This window comes from Tyto alba, unplaced genomic scaffold (assembly GCF_018691265.1).
Source record: "Tyto alba isolate M040663 unplaced genomic scaffold, T.alba_DEE_v4.0 Super-Scaffold_9, whole genome shotgun sequence".
Classification (NCBI taxonomy): domain Eukaryota; kingdom Metazoa; phylum Chordata; class Aves; order Strigiformes; family Tytonidae; genus Tyto; species Tyto alba.
Genome location: NW_024881330.1, coordinates 15,268,651 through 15,287,879, shown reverse-complemented (window position 1 = coordinate 15,287,879; position 19,229 = coordinate 15,268,651). Strand labels below are relative to the sequence as shown.

Sequence of the window (19,229 nt, the reverse complement as noted above, 5' to 3'; positions counted from 1 at the left end):
AGACTATATTATCAATTGCTAAATTGTCATTTTAAACAGAGATAACACAGAAAGAATTAGGATGGAAATGTTTATAAGAGGTATGTGGGATCCTCTTCGTTTTGCTTCCAGTGAGATGATTATTCTCATTTTAATATCTACAAAACCCCAAACGTCCACACCTGGCACAGTTATGGAAACATCTGGTCTTTATTTTGCAAATTTGAGACTCTGTTGTTATCATCTTTTAATTATATGTAAAAACAGTTTGTGTTGTAAAAGTAAGTAAATTATTTCAACTGAATCAACACAAAACTAGGAAATTCTTGTGTGTTCAGCTCCATTTCTCAGCTAATATATAGCACGTGAGATGCTAATATATAGCACGTGAAATATAAAAGCAAGTTTATTCCTTTTGATACAAAAAGTGATGTGAGGATACAGTGAAAAATGAAATCCCTGTATTTTAAAGCAATATGTCCCATTTGTACTCTCTGTAAGGAGAGCACTTCTGATGCGAGCATATCATATCTATCAGGAATCTCTTTCTCATTCTTTGCTGAAGATCCTGTCATCTGTAACAGAGGGATATTTGTCATACAAGAATAAATACTGATGGCTTTCCCTTCCTTTACACGAGGGAAAATAATATGTTGAATACTCAAGCTCTGTTCGCTTTGTTTAAAGAAAAAGAGTACAGTCTTTTTTGCAGCCACCAAAGCCTTTGGCTTGCACTGTGAATGATCGCTGGTCCTTAAAATTATGCGAGCTTTTGATAATAACACTCATACACTCTGTCTTCCCTTTTTTGGGGGCCCATCTATTTGCAGGTGCCTCATTCTGTAGCTGAGGGCAATGGTAAATTATTTTTTTTTTCTTTTATGTGACCTCTCTGTGCTCCCTTCCTTTAAACATTGGCAATATGTGAGGCTTTCCAAGCCCATCAGGGCCATGCATCATCTTTCCTCCATGAAATTACAAGCTGTGGTTAGGGCAAAGGTTGTGAGCTCTCCAAGAATGACACCGGGCCAAGAGTGATGCTGGGCCAAATGCGTCTATGGAGTTGTAATCGGCTGCATCACAGCCGCCTGGGCCCTCTGAACTAGAACCTTTAATACTTTTTACCTTCTTTCACCTACAGTGACCATGAAATCCAGTGCTGGTCAATATTTACTTGGCTCACATATTTACTACTAGACCAGATGAGGAGTAGCAGAGAGCTAAGCCCAACATAAGGCATGAGATCCACACGGTCGGTCTTTGTTATTAGTTCCCGCTTCAGAGTCAAAAGTAAAACACCAGTCAAACAGTAAACTGAAAAATTTAATTGTTTTATAAAATAAGATTATGAAATTCTATATAAAAATCCAACTTCTTAAATATGGTACATTCACTTCCTCACAGAATATTTAAATATTCAGGTCACTTACTCTGTATTTTCACTGTATTTGAGTTAAAATCATTGGATAAATTAAAACATCCCTACCAAAAGATACCACAACTTATACAAATAAAACTAAGCAATAATACTTTTTTAAATACAAAATGTAAAGAAATTAATAACTCTCAGAGCATGCTACAAAATTTTGCCAGAAAAATATATGGGATCATTTTTGTTTAACTAGAAAATATACAGTGTGCTTTTCATTTCTCTTCCTAAAATTCAGTCTCATACAATTTCCATTTAATTTAATAAATATGTACAAAAAAAAAATGTTTATTCCTCGAAGAATATAAATAGAAAATACTGTAGTAGAGCCTGGTCCAGCATTCTTTTCTCACCTAGTGACTATAGTGGGGCTTTCAACTCTGAATGTGCAAAAATGCAGAATCAGGCTCTTAGTGTTATCAACAGGTTAATAGCTTTTACAAAAGTGATTTTAGTTTAAAAAAACCTCCAAAAACACTGCAAAAGACTTAGAGCTATTCCAGTCAGGCATTTCTATAAATAGTAAGACATATTGTAGGGAAACAATGTTCCAGTTTAATTACTGCTGGCAGTAATTAGGGAAAAATAGTCAGTGGAGAATGAAAAATAATCTGAATTAGACACATCTTACTTTTACTGATTTAACATTGTTCCCTGTCATTTCTAAAAAGAGTTTCTGATATAATCTATACATTGTAAATCTGTGAAGAAACTTAATCACCTTCTTCAGACTCTGGATGGTTCGTTTTGGAAAGTGGTATGTTTTCAAGTGCTTCAGTCCATACATTAAACCTTTAATGGTGTCTTGGTCACCATTCTTTATTCTCCACAGATTGAGAAGCTTCAGAACTTGCTCTGTAGGTTGGCATAGTTTCATTGTGCGCTCGATATCTTCTTTTCCCACTTTCTTGCCTGGTAAGCTTGACATCAGTGTGTTGAGATGTTCAAAGGTGAGGTTTGGGTGGCCAATATGCTTTAAGACACTATTTTCACAGAGATCGATATCTATGGAAAGTGAAAAGAGAGGTAAATACAATACATTACTTTATCATGGACTGCAAAAACAATTCCAAAATTTCAAGGTGAATATTCCTTCCCAATTTTTTTTTTTTGCTTTATTTCAAACAATTCTCTCAGTGATGCTTCTTTTTTCTAGTTTCAATTATGAAAAGCACTTAAGAATTTAATCAACTTTGCAAATACAAACAGCCCCAAATTACAAACAAACTTCATAGCAAGTATTTATTGCTATATGCTTGTTTCATCTATCTTGTAAAATGTTTTGTGTAAGTGATAGGAGGGCTAATATTTGGTTCCAGTGAATGAAAATTTTGCTCTTCTTCTTCAGAAATGTCTAGGCAAGCTTTGCTAAAATAGTAATTTTCATTTTTGAAGTATTATTGACACTTCACAGTGACATAAGCATATATATTAAATAGGAGAGGGGAGAAAAAAACATTTCTGCAGCATTTTTTCAAGTCTATTCCGAGTGGACAAAAGGTCATTTGAATACAGTGGTTGTTGATGGTGTCTTACATGAAAAGAGGTGCCCTAACTCTCATAAAAACCTTGGGGTTAACATTGCAGGATTATTTCACCTTTGACACCTGCCTTGGCAGATTCAGCACAAAGTGGTGAATTGGCACGACAAATAGCTACCTGAAGGGAGAAAGAAGGGAAAGCCTGTCTGTATATTCCTCATTCCCGTGCGTCCCCTTTCCATGCATAACTGTCCTAGTCTGAGCTGTCAGTCTCCACTTTATAGAAAACAAATTGCACTCTCAGTTGCAGGCACCCAGCTCCCTCTAACCTCAACAGCCACTGCTCAGATATAACAGTGAGAAACATCAACACCACTTGATCAAAATTCTTCCTACGTTGTGCAGTCTCAAAAGGGGATCTTGGCTGTGACACCGCACATGCTCCCAAGAGGGGCTACAAGTCTGGGAAGAAATCCGTCCTCCAATGATCAGGAGAAGCTGAATTCTCTTCCTGCTTACCCTTGACTTCACTGTGCTCTCTGCATTGATAAATCTCTGTCAAGCCCTGCGGGTCCTCCTCAGAGCGTAACACATCACCAGGAGATATTTGATCCCAAGCAATTTTTAAAATGTCATTTAGAAGGTTGCTTTTAATATATGTGCTATCAAAATAAGGTACCTTGAATAATCTTCTTGACCATATCCTGTTCTTTGTTTTGCTGCTTCCATAATTTCAAAAGCTGGAAGGTCTGCTCTTGAGAACTATGCCTTTGTTTAATCCTTTCGATATTTTCTGTGCTAACCTTTGTCCCAGGCAAACTGTCTGCAAGTATGTTCAGCCAGTTAGGTGTGAGCTGAGTAGGAACAGCAAACCTGAACAAAGCCTCTTCACACAGGGTTACATCTGAAATGAGAAAGAGAAAAAGAATATGTCAATTGTTCTGATCTGTTACCCTGCTTGTCTCAGAAAAAAAGAGCAAGGATGATAAGAAAAAAATGTTTAAAAAACAAACTAAGAAGTGTTCTTGATACTGCTGTTGCTCTCTCTGCTTGAGTTCCATTTGGTCTGACCTACAATAATTAAAACTCTACGATGGCCATCACTATAGCAGACAAATGGCTAACAAGCTAGATATTTTTATCATAAATGCCAATACATTCATTTTAACTATAATTAAAGGTATGTTTTCAGACCACTCTTCCTTAATATGATACATACCTATTCCACATTTTTGAGGTGCTGTATCTGTATTTTCCTGACAGATGTTGTCACGAACTGCATTTCCCTTCAATGCTATTTTGAAACCCAGTGCACTACAGTTTGTGTGCTTTAGACAGGCTGCTTTGGATGATGTTTCATTTGAGAAAAATCCTTCTGGACATCTCTTACATACAGTGTCACTCTCAGGGGTACCTGTGGAAACAGGAAGACAATGCATCCAATTACATGTAACCTTAACTGTGGAAAAAAAATACAAGAATACAAAAATAAAAGAAAATACTCCTCTCTAAATTGTCATGCCTCTGCTTTTCACATTTCTGATCTATGAAGAAATCACATTTAGAAAACCCGCCCACTTTTATTTTTTAAAAACAAAAAAGATTCTTCAAAAGAATCATGTTCCTGCTAGAGTAACAGAGTAAATAGTACTCTTAAATACACTTGTTAAAATCAGTAATTACTGATTAAATCAGTAATTTAGTAAAGTAATATCTTTAAACCAGTAATTACTTGAGTCTATTCAGATATTACATGATGTCTGACCTTCATCTTTCAACTGTACAAATACTCTGTAAAATAATTAAATGGCACAAGGAACTGGTCTAAATTGTACTCTAATATCTGCCCAGAACCTTAGTCAAATGGGTTACTTTATTTCTAGCTAAAAATATAACCCAACTAAACTCAGGCAAATACCCTCTGAAGAGTACTTTCCCTTATCAAATATTAAATTATACAAGAAACTTGAATTTCAGTAACATTTTTAAACTTTTTTCTGTGCTTGAATAAAATATTATTAAAAGCAAAGGAAGTAGATTGCCCAATACAGCAAAAATATTTAATATACATACATAAGTTTTGCTTGGTGTTTTACTTTCATAAGGCATAGTTTTACTTCAGAATAAAATATATGATACAACAGGATGACAATATATGGTTCTATCACACTGACGAAGAGCAATGAAATTAATGTATGAAATGTGAAACAAAGCAAACAGGCTAATGGCCAGTGGCAGGAAAATAACAGCACCAATAGTTGCTGTATATTCACTCTTCATTCATCTTTAGTCAGCACGTGCCTGAAGTCTGATATCTAATATTGCATTATTGAACATGAACTAGGCACATGCCTAAAATTTTTTGGAAATAATTGGAAACTATAGTTGAATAAGAAAATGCCTCCATCTAGTGTATTTTGGAAGTATTTACATGTGGATGCATATTTTAATGCTTGATTTTAAGTAAATTTTATTTATTTGGAGCATTTCCTTAGAGAAAAAGAGTAAGAAGCTCAGGTTTTCAACCAGCTGTGAAAGAAAGAGCAATACTTGCATACACCAGATCTAGCACTCCTTTCATCAGACAAGTGAAAAAAAAAAAAAAAAAGAGAAGTTTTCAGTTGTTGTGCATCTGAAAAATCAGAGACCCTGTGTATTGCCAAACCCACCAAAAGCCTCTGCTTTCTGCAGCCAGCGCCCAAGCTGCAGCAACAGCATCTGCCCGTGCGTTTTCTTGCACGGTGTGCACTGCCTGCAGCTCTGGGCTGTACAAAACTCCAGCCAACACCTGCACCTGACCAGGCAGCAATTAGCTTTTCTGAGATAGCTGAATCTTTAGCAACTTTCCCGGCTACAGACACGCTGCTGTTGTGTTCTGGCAGCAAGGAAGGGGAAGAAAGGATAGTCCCTGCGAACTGCGCGTCGTTCTCCGCAGAGCTTCCTGTATAACCTTTGTGGCTAAAGAGGGAAATAAACCGGGTAATCCATCAGCGTTCTCAGGGTTGAGCGTAAAGTCACCTCCCAGCTTTGCCAGCTTCTTCTTCGTTGCTTATCTGGCCGCTCCTGTTCAGGGCACAAACCGTCACAGCCCAGCTGCGCTCCTGCCGCTCCCTCCAGTGTGCCCGGAATCCCCCATCCTCCCCGGGGAAACGGCAGCCACCGCCGGGGAGATTGTGCTGCCTCGTAGCAGCGCTGCTTCCACAGGGCATTGCTGCTAAAAACTCTGCCACATACAGGGCCGACCGCGGCAGAAAGGAACACAACCTTAATCTGCACTCACGAAAGGGGACTACCCAAGTAAAGTGATCTGCCCAACGTAAACATGAGCGACCAGAAGTGGGGAAACAGATTTCTAATGCTTCAAGCTTTGAATGAGACACTGGACCACACCATCTCCCTGTGTGGCAGTGGAAGCATATTTTTCTACAATTGGGTTTTATTTCACCTGAATTTACATCGTTAAAAAGTTCAAGGCTCTCATAGGGCAGAAAGCAGGAACACAGTGTGGTCCATGCTCATCACATTCTTAGCTGATCCCTCACCTCAAAAACTGACTTATTGACACAGGGGGATGAAATTATTTTTACAATGTTTTCATTTCTCATTTGAGGTCTGCTTGGATTTAGCTGGTTCATTCTGATGGTCTTTTGGAAACCAACTTTCCAATAAATGACACGATTCAACAATTTATCTTCTTCCAAAGTTTGTTTCATTTTGAACTGAGGGATTCAGATTTGTCTGCCGCAGTTTCCCTGTGTTTGCAGGGCTGCAGCAGGCTGACTGTTCAGATGATTTATATTTCTTTGTTCATCTCCCAAATGGTCTTTTTGAGAACTTTGTTTCTGGCCCCTTTTGACTTGCTGCCGAGGTATGGTAGAACCTCATTAAACCCAAGCCCCTGGGTATAACGATTTAGGTTAATGAAGGTTTATAATATGGAAATGCAGTAGCTGCCAGTGGAAATGCTTAACAGTGGCAAGGGCATGTGTGTAATGCTTAGTTAACCAATTACTCAGGGACTAGTGAGCAGCTACAGCAGCGACATTACTCCTTACATCAAAGCTGTTCTCCAATGAGATGTTCATAACCCAAGCAAGGACTCACAACCCATCACTCAGCATAGCTCTAAAATGTACAGGCCAGCCCCAGTGTTTCTCACTCTATATATGTAACTCCTAAGGAAGTAATTCAGTAGTCTGGAGATTGGTTGCCTATGGGTTCGTGTCTGAGACGCTTTGATTTTCTGTATTCCCTTCCTAAGTGCTCTTCTCTGGGCAATTATCAATCTCCAGTACAAAGACAGTTTACAATTCTTTCAGGCTGTATTAAATACTGGAGTTAAACTGGGCCACAACATTTGCCAAATGATAAATGATGTGTTTTATTTTCAGAGACTAACTTATTATTGGTTTAACAATTTATGTTGTCTTAAATGAAGAATACACTCCACTGAAAAGCGTCACTTTGCTCTGTATTCCCACCAGACATACAGCACAATGCCAGCCTATTTGACAAAGAAGTGGTTGTTTGTTAGATAATAGCAACAGTTTCCCTAAGAGTTCCACTTAGGATGCTGATAATTAATTATTACCACATATTGCTATGATGCTAGAGCTATATTAATATTGTTGTAATTATACACTTGGTGTCAAACACATAGTGCTCCTGGTGTTTGTCAAGATATACAGTTGCTTGAAACAGCAGATTTCAAAATGAAAAACATTATTATTTATCACACACACAAATACTACATTCCAGATAATGTTCCTTTAAAAGAGGCAATCCATCATGTTTATCATTAGAGTGCAATTTGCTACATTTGCTACTGCCATTAAGATATATATTACAGTAGGAGCAGGGTATTCCACTGAGAAATGTTCCTTTGGCTCCAGTCCAAATGATGCAGGCTAGGAACAGGTTCATTTGGCTTTACAATTTACTGTCCTGTAATTTCATCTGGACGAGCCTCTTCCCTAATCTTGTAACTGCCATGAGTCACCGACATGCAGCAGAGCTCTAATTAAGTCTGTGCGTATTGACAAGTGGTACATACCTGGCTGTGCAACGCCAAATCCTGGGGGACACTCCGTGTGCTTTAAACAAAACTCGAGCTCCAGATATCTGCCTTCGATGCACTCGCAAATGCGGTTCTGCGTGCTGGTGCACTCCTGCTTGACATACTGCAGCTCTTTGCAAACGGCGCTGCAGTACTGGCATTCATCGTTGCTGTTCCACTCTTCGGCATAGTACTGATCCGGGCACGGGGCACAGTGCGTCGGGCTGGTGGCTGTACAGTGCTGCTTTACGTAGCTCCCAGGAGGGCACTGGTCACACAGCAGTTGACGAGATGAACCTGGGTCATAATGGGGATACTTGGGGGCAGAGTTGTCCTGGATGGTCCACTTAACAGAAATGTCCAAGAGCTAGCAACGGGAACATAAAACATCGCTCACTTTAGTTCTGGGGAGCACTGTGGTCACAAAGAAACCTACATTTTAGTGAGTTTATGAGTCTAATTGTGTTGCTATCTTAAAAAAAAAAAAAAATGTTTGCGTTAGAAATTTATAAAATATTAGCCAGCTTCCAGACTCTACCATGTCTATCTAAGAATCCAAATTTAGGCTCTTATTCAGCAAATCTTCCCGACGTAAGTACTTCCTTGTTCTTCCAGACATGTAGATCCTATTCGTCTCCCATTTACACCCTTTTGATATCACTAGGCAATGACATTTTACCACCTGGCACCAGAGAACCTGGCCTATTAGTTTCATTGGCAACACGCTCGATGCACAGCAAGGTGGGGATTATGCACGCCTGTTTTCTCAAATACCAAGTACTTCAGATGCAAAAGAAATGGTATCTGAGCATACAAATCTGACCAGCGTACTGCACCATTACCACAGATACCTTTAAAAATGATTCCTTATGATCTTCCTTTGTACCAGCAATGAACAGCTAGAACAATATAGGTTACTTTTCAATGCCTTCCATTTAATCTTGCATTGAAATGCAGCAGCTCTAGTGACAAAACACGGCAGCTGTGTCAAGTACAAAGATGAAGCTTCAGACAGAGCTAAAAAATGCTGCAGTTTATGAAGGGTATATTAAGTACTTAATCACACAAGGTGGAAGAGACAAGGCTGATGCACTCAACCCGCTGTGTAAAACCACGGGCTTATGGCTGTTGAGGACCTGGTTCAGTGCTGGTGCACGTCATGACCATTACAGCCCTTGTCTTTCCTGCAACAGTCTGCTTTGTCGGTGTGATCTGGGATCTAGCGATCTGAGACGACCCTGCCCTTCTGCAGGGACAACCTCCATATCATGTAATTTTGGGTCTGTAACTGAAAATTTGGTTCTGTGATTCCACAAGCCTATCAAAAAAAATAACTCTTGGGTTTAGTCCCTACGTACTGCCCTGAGCCCCACAGGGTCTGCCGCCAGCTCACTCTCCCCACTGAGAACCCAGCTCTGGCCCAGCGCTGCGTGACCAACGTGCCACTTCTCAAAATTGTATGCTTTATAAAGATGAGGTAAACTGACTCTGAATGAAGATTTTTTCTCTGTATCCACTGAAATTATAAATCCAACTGACTTGTCTTTGTTGCTATTTTAATCCCAGTCAGCTAGTATAGAATTGCCAATTCAATTTCAAGAACATATTTTCCTCTTTTCCAATGCAAATGTCTCCAAAATGTAAGTGAAATTAACTATTTTTATTCATTCAGACTCCATATCTCCTAAAGAGTCTTCATCTAAGGACCTCACTTCTGCCACAGCATGGCACTTCTTAAGTGATAGTCTTATTAAGGTTGGAAAGGACAATTTAATAATTTATCTGCATTATCACCAGTCACAGCGCTTGCACCAAGTAATATTAGGTACCTAAATTAGGAACACTTACTGCTTAAGAAAGTATTCTTAAGTGCATTCTCCTGTTGCCTGCTTATGAATCCACTTTTTATACAGCTATACTTAGACAGTCTGAAGAACGAAATGCAGATGGTATGGGTATTCCCCACAGCCTCTTCTAGTGACTCTTGACTAAGCCCTGTAACTTGTCCTATCTGTGATTTCTACAGTTGGAGTTCTCACTTTTTCTTGTGGTCTCAGTGCACAATGGCTTTCATTGTGAGAAATTCCTTATTAGTCATTGAAGTTTGATGTATCGCTCCATTTTTCTTAAATGACTGAATCTGTTTCATGAGATCTATTTAACAAGAGGGTGCAGCACATTTTTTAATAGTGAATGGCTTTCCACTGATGAAAAATGCATCCACCCTTGGTAAATCTACAGCTTTTACTCTAGTAATAAGGAAGTCCTGGTAATCCCATTAATTGCTGATGTGAACAGTCATGTTTTCTTCTATGTTTTTTATTCAGTAACAGATAATACAGCACCCCAGAGTCCAAGACTTGCATGGACACACGCATTCCCTTTGCAGAACATAACAGACTGCAACATGAGGCACAGATGCTACAAAGACAAGCATTGACCCACATTTCATGCAGCTGTCTGTGGAAACCCAAGACAATATGCAACACAGGTGAAAATCTGACATTGTGAAAATTATTAGGGACAGGAACCAGACGTGAGGGCAGCACATCCTCATGCAGAAACACCAGTTTTCCTGCTCTGCAATGCATGGCTCACAACAAATTCCAAAATGTTAGTGCAACAGAATCTGCTCCTCTGGGCCATGCCTCTGCCCTCGGTGACACATTCTCAGGTGCTGAAAGGTTAGGCAGACCATTTCATGACTGCTTAACTCCACTCTTCCACATGCAGGAGCAAAAGCAACAAGATCTTCTCAGTTTTCCTTACTCAACCATTTACATTTTATGTATGAAGCAAGTGAGAAGTTTGATTCAGGATTAAAAATAATTCAAATTCAATAATCAAGGCATGAAAGCATGGGGTTTTGTAAGGAAAATGCAGGCACTTGCTTCCCGAGGAACCTACAGCTATGTGAAGCAAGCCAATAAAAATTGAAAACAATTCAACACAATTTGAGAGGAACTGATTTGAAAAATTGAGAAAAAAAATACTGGAGCAATATGTGTGTGAGACAATGTGAAGTTTTGTCTTTGGAAGTACTGATAGCTATGAACTATTAATGGTAACCAGAATACTATTAATCTAAATGAGCATAACCAAACCCCATAATAATAGGATTAATAAATCAGCATCACCAAAAGGATGATCAGTCTTTGCATTTGATTTGTGTTTTTTAAAAGAAAAGCAGGTCACACCTGCCTTCCTTTCTCTCCCAGAAACACACGTTATGTAGCTGCAGTAATCCACTGATCAGTGGCTGAGCCATATGTATGCAGGATCCAGCTCTTTTATTTAGTAAACAATTACGACAAAAGATTCATCTGTCAAACTAAAGTTATAAATGCAATCAATATCTCAGTATTTTACAAGAATATTTTATACATAATTTTCAATATAGAGCTAGATTACCATTACTATTACTGTCTGACTACCATGATCCTATTAGTATAGTGAGCTGTGCAACTCATTGCCACGTTGTAAATGTTTGAGCTCAAAATGTTACTTGACATAGAAATGAAGGAAAATAATAAAGGGCTATTAGACATAAACATCACCTTTTGATGAGGAAATCCCAAACCACAAATTGCTTGAGTCTAGAGTAGTGTTTTGGAAAAATACCACTATTTTTCTGCCGTTTTATTCCATCATCTCTATCCATCAGTTATCAAGCCCTGCCACAGACAGCATGTGGGGCTCTTAAGGGCATTTTCTCTAGATTAATTTTTATTTAGACCCAGTACAGCCATTAGCATGTTGTTAAGTACATTTCTAGACTCTAATCTGCAATACCACACTTCTTTGTAAGACTAGTGTAGGTTCTTTAATAATACTTAAGAGAACAGGTCTGCAAGATTGACTTCTGTGCAGACTGAAAACACCTAGCACATCTGAGTATTCTGATTTTTAATACGCAACCTGAAAATCAGAAGTTATCCTTGAACCTACATCAAGTGCCAAAGTAAAAGCAATCTAGTTTTCAGAAGTTTTGCAAAAATGCAGGAAGAATGGTAGAAGGCAATTAAGTATAATTTTTACTAGTTTTACTGCAGAAACTTGGCACAAACAACGAAAAGACTCTTCTTGTCCCCCAGCTCAAAGAATAAGCTAGAAGGGAACATCACTAAATTGTCCTTTCTCCTGGCATAAACCACACTGAATTTGTGCTTACATTAGCAAGTTGGATCACCTGTTACAGCAGATTTGTAGAGCAAAACAGATGGTGCCAAGCACCTGACATACACATTATGCATGATTCAGAGGGGGTATTTTGGACTAACTTCAGTCTGCTCTCATGGACTGAGCATGCATTAGTGGTTACAGTGCATCTGGTGCGTCTCTGGAGTCTGTCTCTGTATTTACTTTCATCAATCCAGTTTACTTTTGTAAATCCACTTTGTGCACTCCAAGTCTGCTCTGATGCACAAACTAAAATACAGTAAACAAGGATGATGAGGAGAGGACCTTCAAAAGCATGTTCCCAAATCAAATTGGTAATTAAATGCATTTTATTTTATGTCATTTTTGACATTTAATTTCTGACATTTCTCCTCCTAAACTATGATATGACCAACTTCATAGCAGATTCTCAGCCACATAAAACCTCTGATTGACCTGTGCCAATACTTAAAGGTGGGCTATGTACTAAACACCTGAATCTCTGCTGTAAGAAATAGCACTCCGAGCACATGAAAATGCCATGATCAGAACTTATTAGTTCTGAACATTAGTCTTCCAAAAAGTTTCGCAGAAAGTATGATTTCTCTGATAATCATGCTGGCACTGGCCTGTTTTGCTCTTGCAGGAGAAGAAGGCATGTTCCAGTTTGAAAGGAGGAAGAAACTAGGAGTCTGGCTTCAGTTTGCTGGAATCAGAAGTAAAGGGGCAATGAGCACGTTCACCCCTGAACCCTTAAGAGACCAAAGCTGTAGTCTATCAGTGCTACATTAGGCCAAAGTCATGGATTTGTCATTCAGAAGATTGTGTAAAATTCTGTTCATCCTTGTTTAGGAGAGGTTAATTCAGCCTGGAATAGGTACAGAGAAAGTTTAGAAGGAAATGGAGAGCTTCATCTTGAAGGGATCTGCACTTGTTCAATATCTTGGCAAGTCAAAAATACCTATAGGTTCAGTACAGAGACAGTGAACAGACAGAGAGAGAACTTTCCCCATTAAAGGATAATGCTGGCAAATGAAAAGGGGATTCTCTTGTCAGAGGAAGTTTGGGAACAGCCTTTTACTGAGAAGCAGGTGCAAGAAACCCAAGTAGTTTAAATATAGCTCTCAATGCATTTCTGAAAGCAAGTATACCATTTGGTTTCTTGGAAGAGCTAAGGAATGGACGGAAAAGGTCTAGGCAGTTTCTTTCAGTTTTAAATCCTAAGCAAATCCTTCATATTGCAACACCAATTGAAGCCAATGATACTGAGTATTTTGTTCATCTCAACAAATTAACTCTTAGTCTGATTCAGAGTGCACTAAATTGTAAACAGTTTTCCTAGGGGTAGTAAAATGCAAGGCCCAGTTTGAAAAAGAATTCCCAAAGGTTGGGGTTTTTTGTTCTATGAGTAGGAAATGTTACCAGTAACAAAATAATTACAACAAAACCAAACCAAACAAAATCTGGTATCATTAACTACATCTGTCAACCTACTGGGTGAAATCCAAGTTCTAGTGTCATGGCCACAGTTCTGAAAGGACTGAAAAACTCAGTCCTCATCTATCTGTCTCGCTGGGCCAAATCCTAGGTACCTGTCAAGATGACTGCCTTTGTGTGAGGAATTGGGATGAGCTGTAAATACTGAAATACAGATCTAGTGTAAGTCAGTGTCATGCAAGTAAATATTGAGAACTTATGCAAAACCCAAGGTTAAAAACCAATTCTTTGACCGTGTCACTTAACACATCAGGCCCGAAGTTGTATTTTTCTATACCATCTTTATCTCAGCATACACAATACTAACATAAAAGGCCGGTGCAGTCCATTTATTTGAACCCTTAGAAGATGCTTTTGAAAGAGAAATAATGTGATTGTAAAATTTCATTTCAGATCTTGGGCATGAAAAAAGTACACGCCCTTTTCCTTCGTCTTTAAACGTAAGGCAAAGAGCCACTTGCTTTTTCTTGTTGAATTAAAATGGACCAGAAGACAAAGTACATAAAGCAAAAATCCTTCAAGCATCATCCCCTTAAATCACTGCTTTGTGAGAGAAAAGAAAGTGGCTTTTCAGCATATGAAAATATTATTATATAGCCTGGCTTTGTGGTTTTGGGTTGTAGACCAAAGGAGAATATTTAATTTGCTGAGAAAGATATATCTGTTTCTGTTTCGCATTCCACAACTATTCCGAAGCATATTTTCCTGTGTGATAAATAATCATTCAAGGCATCTGTCAGATTGCTCCTAGTGTTTGAATTGGGTTCAAAGTAAAACCTCACAACTCTCTGACTTTGCTTTCCACACAAAGTATTTGGACAAAGCTAAGGCAGGAGGCCTTCACTTACCCTCAGTGCTAAGGCAGAATGCCTCACTGAAATCATGAACAGACCCAGAGAAATCCCAGTGGCAAAATACAGCACCAAGCAGTATTAACAAGGTCCTCCTAATCAATAACTTGTCAAATCAAAACAGTATCTCTAGATCCAGCACATGACAGTGTCATGCTGGATCAGAACCATGGCTGTCTATTGCAAATAACCATTGTAAAATATTTGTCATCTAGGGAGAAATGACTCCCATCCATCTGGGAGATATTCAGCTCTTATCCTCCTCACCTTGCTGTTCTGGGGGGCCCCAGGGAATCACCAAATTTAACCTCTTTGGGCCAACAGCTATGGAGCCCTGCTTGCCCCATGAGTCGCTGCTGGCTCACTTAGAGCAGAGTGCAGACAAAGCACCTTTTGGGCAACTGCAGCTGAGTGTCAGGTACACAACAACGGCTAAAATGGAGTCGTTTTCACTGCTTTGAGTTTAGCTTATAAAGCTGTTCCACAATTCTGCCAACTGCTTCAATGCAATCCACTCACTTTGGACATAATGGGATCTACTTGTGTATGGAAGATGCTTTATAAAGTGGAGGTTCCTCTTTTTCATAAGGATTGTAACTAGTGACTCTCCTGAGCCACCTGTATTTGAGACTGTGCCTATCAATCACTATCTTAATTTCTCTGTCAGTAAAGCAATATGTCAACAATTCAGATCTCATAGAGACTCTGTGAGGCACCATTAGTTGTCATTCACAAAGCAATTTAGGGGTCTAAACTATTATTTCATTTTCAGTGGTAGGAAAAATACATTCAGCTGATGAGCAGTTTTACATCTTATCAAAGAAGTACTAGATTGAAGGTCTTAGTTTATATGAATTATATTTGCCTTGAAGCTTGTGGAGGGAGAAAGCAGGAAAGAATAACCAGCTACTCACCAAAATATGTGTCTTACCCATAACTGATATTTTGGAACATTATTCACCAAAGTGACAGCAAGGTTTAGAGCTAACCCAAACCTGGGATGTTACCACTATGACTACAGCCTGCCTTTGCACTGAACAGAATTACTAACAACTGACCACCTACCTAGAGAAACAGTATGTTCAGTATTATGTGCAAACAGGTGTTTTTCTCCAGGATGACCATCAGAATAGTAAATCTTCTAGCATAAAAGTTAAATACAGAAGGACAGAATTAAAGTTTCAGTGAGATTTTAACAGTGGGTGTTATTTAAATTGTGACAATATCTTTTAAAAATTCTTCTGCTAACCTTGGTGTTTTATTTTTAACCAACACACATGCAGACAGACAGAAAGAAATTCAGACAGAAAGATAACTCCTACCCTCGCGGGCTGCAAAGCCACTGCTGCCTACACACAGCAAACCCAACAGGCAGGCCAGAAAAAGCATGTCACATGCGCCCAGAGATCCAAAATAGAGAAAGGTCAAGTTTAAGGGTCAAGATAGTTACGTGACAAGTAACGAGATCCAGCTCTGGGGAATTTCTTTCAATTCAGTCTGATTTCATAACGCTTGTCTGTTTGTAAGCAGTTTTAGTGTTCCAGCAAACAACACGTACATGCATGCACCACCACAGCAGGTCCCCTTTCTGAAACCTTAGCGAAGAGGCCAAGGCTGAAGGTACAACATGTCCAAAGAGTCTTTTTTAGCTATGGTTGTCTCCAAACTAGGTTTAAGCTATGTGAGCCAAACGTACACAACTTTGAACTGCTGTTGTGCCTCCTATGAGTGTTCTTATAAAACAGGTACTAAAACTACTTTCCTGAGCTCTAGCACATCTGACAGTACTTAAACTTCACTGACAGCACTTAAACTTCACAATAACTTTAAATAAATTGCTTTTAAATAGTAAAAAAAAAGGCAAATTATGGAGCTCTCTGGTATCTACTCCTGCCACTGACATATTTCAGCTCCAAGACTTCTCTGCCAGAGGATTATGCTGAACTTCACCGAATGCTATTACTTTATGGGAGAACATGAACAGGCACATTACATTTAATCAAAATCAAAATACTGATGTGATTATTTTATGACAGCCACAGATAAAAAGCCAAGCTGATTACAGGATATTGCTGAAATTCCCAGATTAACTTCTCGTGCTTTAATATAGACAAAAAAGGCACAACATTATGCATGAGATATAAAGTCAGCCTGTGTTTCATTTTGCTGACCACGAGCCTGACAATTTTTGCTTCCCTTGCACCATTAATTACTTTGGGTTTGTTTCTCAAAAAGCTCTTTCAGAAAGTTGTACAGAGAGTAATAAACATGCATTACTCATCAGATCCTGGAAATCTCGTTGCATTTATAAAGAACTTTCAAAATAAATGAATCTCAGTTCTAACCCTCTGTCACAACATTAATGCCACTGTAGTCACCAAAACAACCCAGGAGCAAGTTATTGTGCAGGCATGCATAACAGCCTGCTCTGAATACTATTTTTAATGTTTTTCTTTGAATGTTTTCTCATTCAAAAGATGAATAGCCTCCAAATAGTTGTTACACAGTATCTATCTGTCCTCAGGTTTTAATTAATCTGACATCATACACAATTCCATGCTGCTAAATGGATTAAATGACATTTTGAAAGATTTACTGCACTGCTAACATCTCTAAATTTGCATCTGGATGTATCTTGCTAAATCACCAAGTAAACAAAAACTTATTAAAGCAGGGTTTTATACCAGATTTAATAACACAACTTTTTCTGTAATAGCTACTGACATAGCTACTAATTCATCACTTTCTTGCATATGAAGCTGAATTTTCTAAGCCAAAACAAGCACCACACGCTTGTGCTTTATTTTTTTCTGGAGTTCACAGTGGTTTTCCCGGGTAACAAATCCAGCCCAGGATCTGAGTTACTGACCAGTGCCACTGCAGCACAGATTACAGAGACAGGCAGGGATTGAGATTTTGTAAATCAAAACCAAACATCCCAGTTTCTAAATTCATTCCTAGATGCAGTGTTTTGTGTCAGCCTGGTATGATGAAGCCTTACAAAAGGAGAGAGGAAGATAGGAAAAAAGGCAAAATAAAAACAAATCATGCCACTACCTTAAGAATGGTATGAAAATCCCTGCTGACTCCCTGGAGCTGGACGTGTCCATCGCACTCCAAACCTCACCAGGAAAGCTCGGTGTGATGAAACGAAAAGGGTTTACCAAGAAAATGGAGAGAAGGCAAAAAAAAAAAAAAACCAAACCCCAAAAATACCCCCCCCAAAACAAAACAAAAAACCCCAGAAGAAAATCTGTGTGCCTTTACAGCCTGATCTCTGGAGCTGTAATGCATCATAAAGCCTATCTACCTCTCCGAAGGGACTTACCACAAGTGTGCAGCACAGGAACTTGTTCATTGTGGTCGGTGGAAGAAACCTCAGCGAGCTGGGAAATCAGGCAGAGAGTCAGCTCCGGCTCCAGTCTCCTAGCAGCCTGCTTACATCCCCCAACATTAAAGACACGATATATATATAGTCCCGGTGTAACAGGAAGCTTTGGCTCAGCTTTGATCACTCATTCCCTACCATGACCAAACTTTTCTCTCTTGCGCGCTCTCTCTTTTTTTTTTTTTTTTTTTTTTTTTTTTTTTTTAAGGAACCTGTAAAACTTGATGACTTAATGGAACCCTTTGAGTGCTGTAACCACAGACTGGAAAATGCAGGAGGGAGTGTCAGGGGCTGGCCAGGGGAGGGTTTAATTGGGCTCCGGCTGGCTGGCTGGCTGGCTGTCCCCCGCTCCTTTCCCCCGAGCAGCCAGCTTGGAGGGGAGACCTGCGCCCCAGGGGCGACAGCGGCTCCCCTGGCATACCCAGCTCATGGGGAACATGGTTAAAAATCATTGCTGGAGGCTCAGTCCCAGGGCCAGCCACCCGGCACACCCGGGGCTGCCCTTTCCCGGGGAAGAAGAGGGCTCCTTTCGGCCCGGCTCCCCAAGGGTTTCCAGGAGCAGGGCTGGCTGGGAAGCCAAGTCCAGGCTGGGGGAGGCTGAGGGGAAGGAGGATGCCTGCTGGTTTCCCTTCCCTGCTGAGGCAGGAATGCGAGGCAGGGCCCCCTGCCCCTGCCGCTCGCCAAGGCAGGCCTGCGCCACACCACGGGTGTGCGGCTGCCCAGAGGCCAGCGCCAGCCCCGGGCGGCTTCGTGAGGAGGAGAGGCCTGCGGGAACGATGCACGTGCGGTTCTGATTTTTCCAGTCACGGTCAGTGTTTTCAGCAAGCCCATGCCCACAGAAGTCCCACTCGAGGGCCTGTTCTTCCTTCTGCCAATTTTAGTTAGAAAAGAGCGTTCTTCTAAAGCCGTAAGGTTCAAAGCCTGCTGTTCTTGCCTCCCTGGATTACTCAGAGGGCATCCTGGAAGCGCCAGGGAACTGGTGTGTACCACGCATGGGGCTGAGCAAGGCTTTCCAAGAAAAGGTGTGAAGAAACAATTTCTTCTCCCAGACTGCAGGTATACAGAAAGTGATTATGGGAGGCTGTGGGATCCCGGGGCAGAAGCCAAACCTAGATGTGCTTCCAGTTTTCATGGATGTTTTTTTCTCCCTTTTCACAAGCCAGACCAAAACATCAGCTCTGGATATTCCAGCTCTCAAGCATTTGAAATCTGGGGCCCATGTTGCCTCTGGGTTGTGTAGTTTTGCCCCGTTGAGTCACAAAGCTGTGCAGGATTGGCAAAAGAGTGAGATGGAAAAAACCTGCATACTGTTTTATGAAATTTCAGCCATGCTAAGTCAGGAAACCATTGTCTTCAAGAAGGACAGCCTTGTGCTGTCCTCCTTACACAT

General features: G+C 40.0%; 1 protein-coding gene across 1 annotated transcript; it reads right to left on the bottom strand.

The window, feature by feature from the left end:
• Positions 1-1,284: 1,284 nt before the first annotated feature.
• TNFRSF11B (TNF receptor superfamily member 11b) lies at positions 1,285-18,147 on the bottom strand. Its single transcript, XM_009963354.3, has 5 exons — positions 17,780-18,147; positions 7,943-8,312; positions 4,109-4,303; positions 3,569-3,793; positions 1,285-2,413 (listed from the first exon to the last, which is right to left on the bottom strand). Exons 1-5 carry the CDS (start codon positions 17,807-17,809, stop codon positions 2,025-2,027), a joined length of 1,209 nt encoding a protein of 402 aa, XP_009961656.1. The 5' UTR covers positions 17,810-18,147; the 3' UTR covers positions 1,285-2,024.
• Between the last annotated feature and the right edge of the window lie 1,082 nt (positions 18,148-19,229).

Bases quoted from the DNA above. Each gene is read 5' to 3' on its own strand.
- TNFRSF11B (XM_009963354.3), bottom strand. From the start codon at position 17,809: ATGAACAAGTTCCTGTGCTGCACACTTGTG. The intron at 8,313-17,779 runs GTAAGTCCCTTC...TCCCGTTGCTAG, and splicing joins TCCTGTGCTGCACACTTGTG to CTCTTGGACATTTCTGTTAA. The intron at 2,414-3,568 runs GTACCTTATTTT...CACTTTCCATAG, and splicing joins GGTCAAGAAGATTATTCAAG to ATATCGATCTCTGTGAAAAT.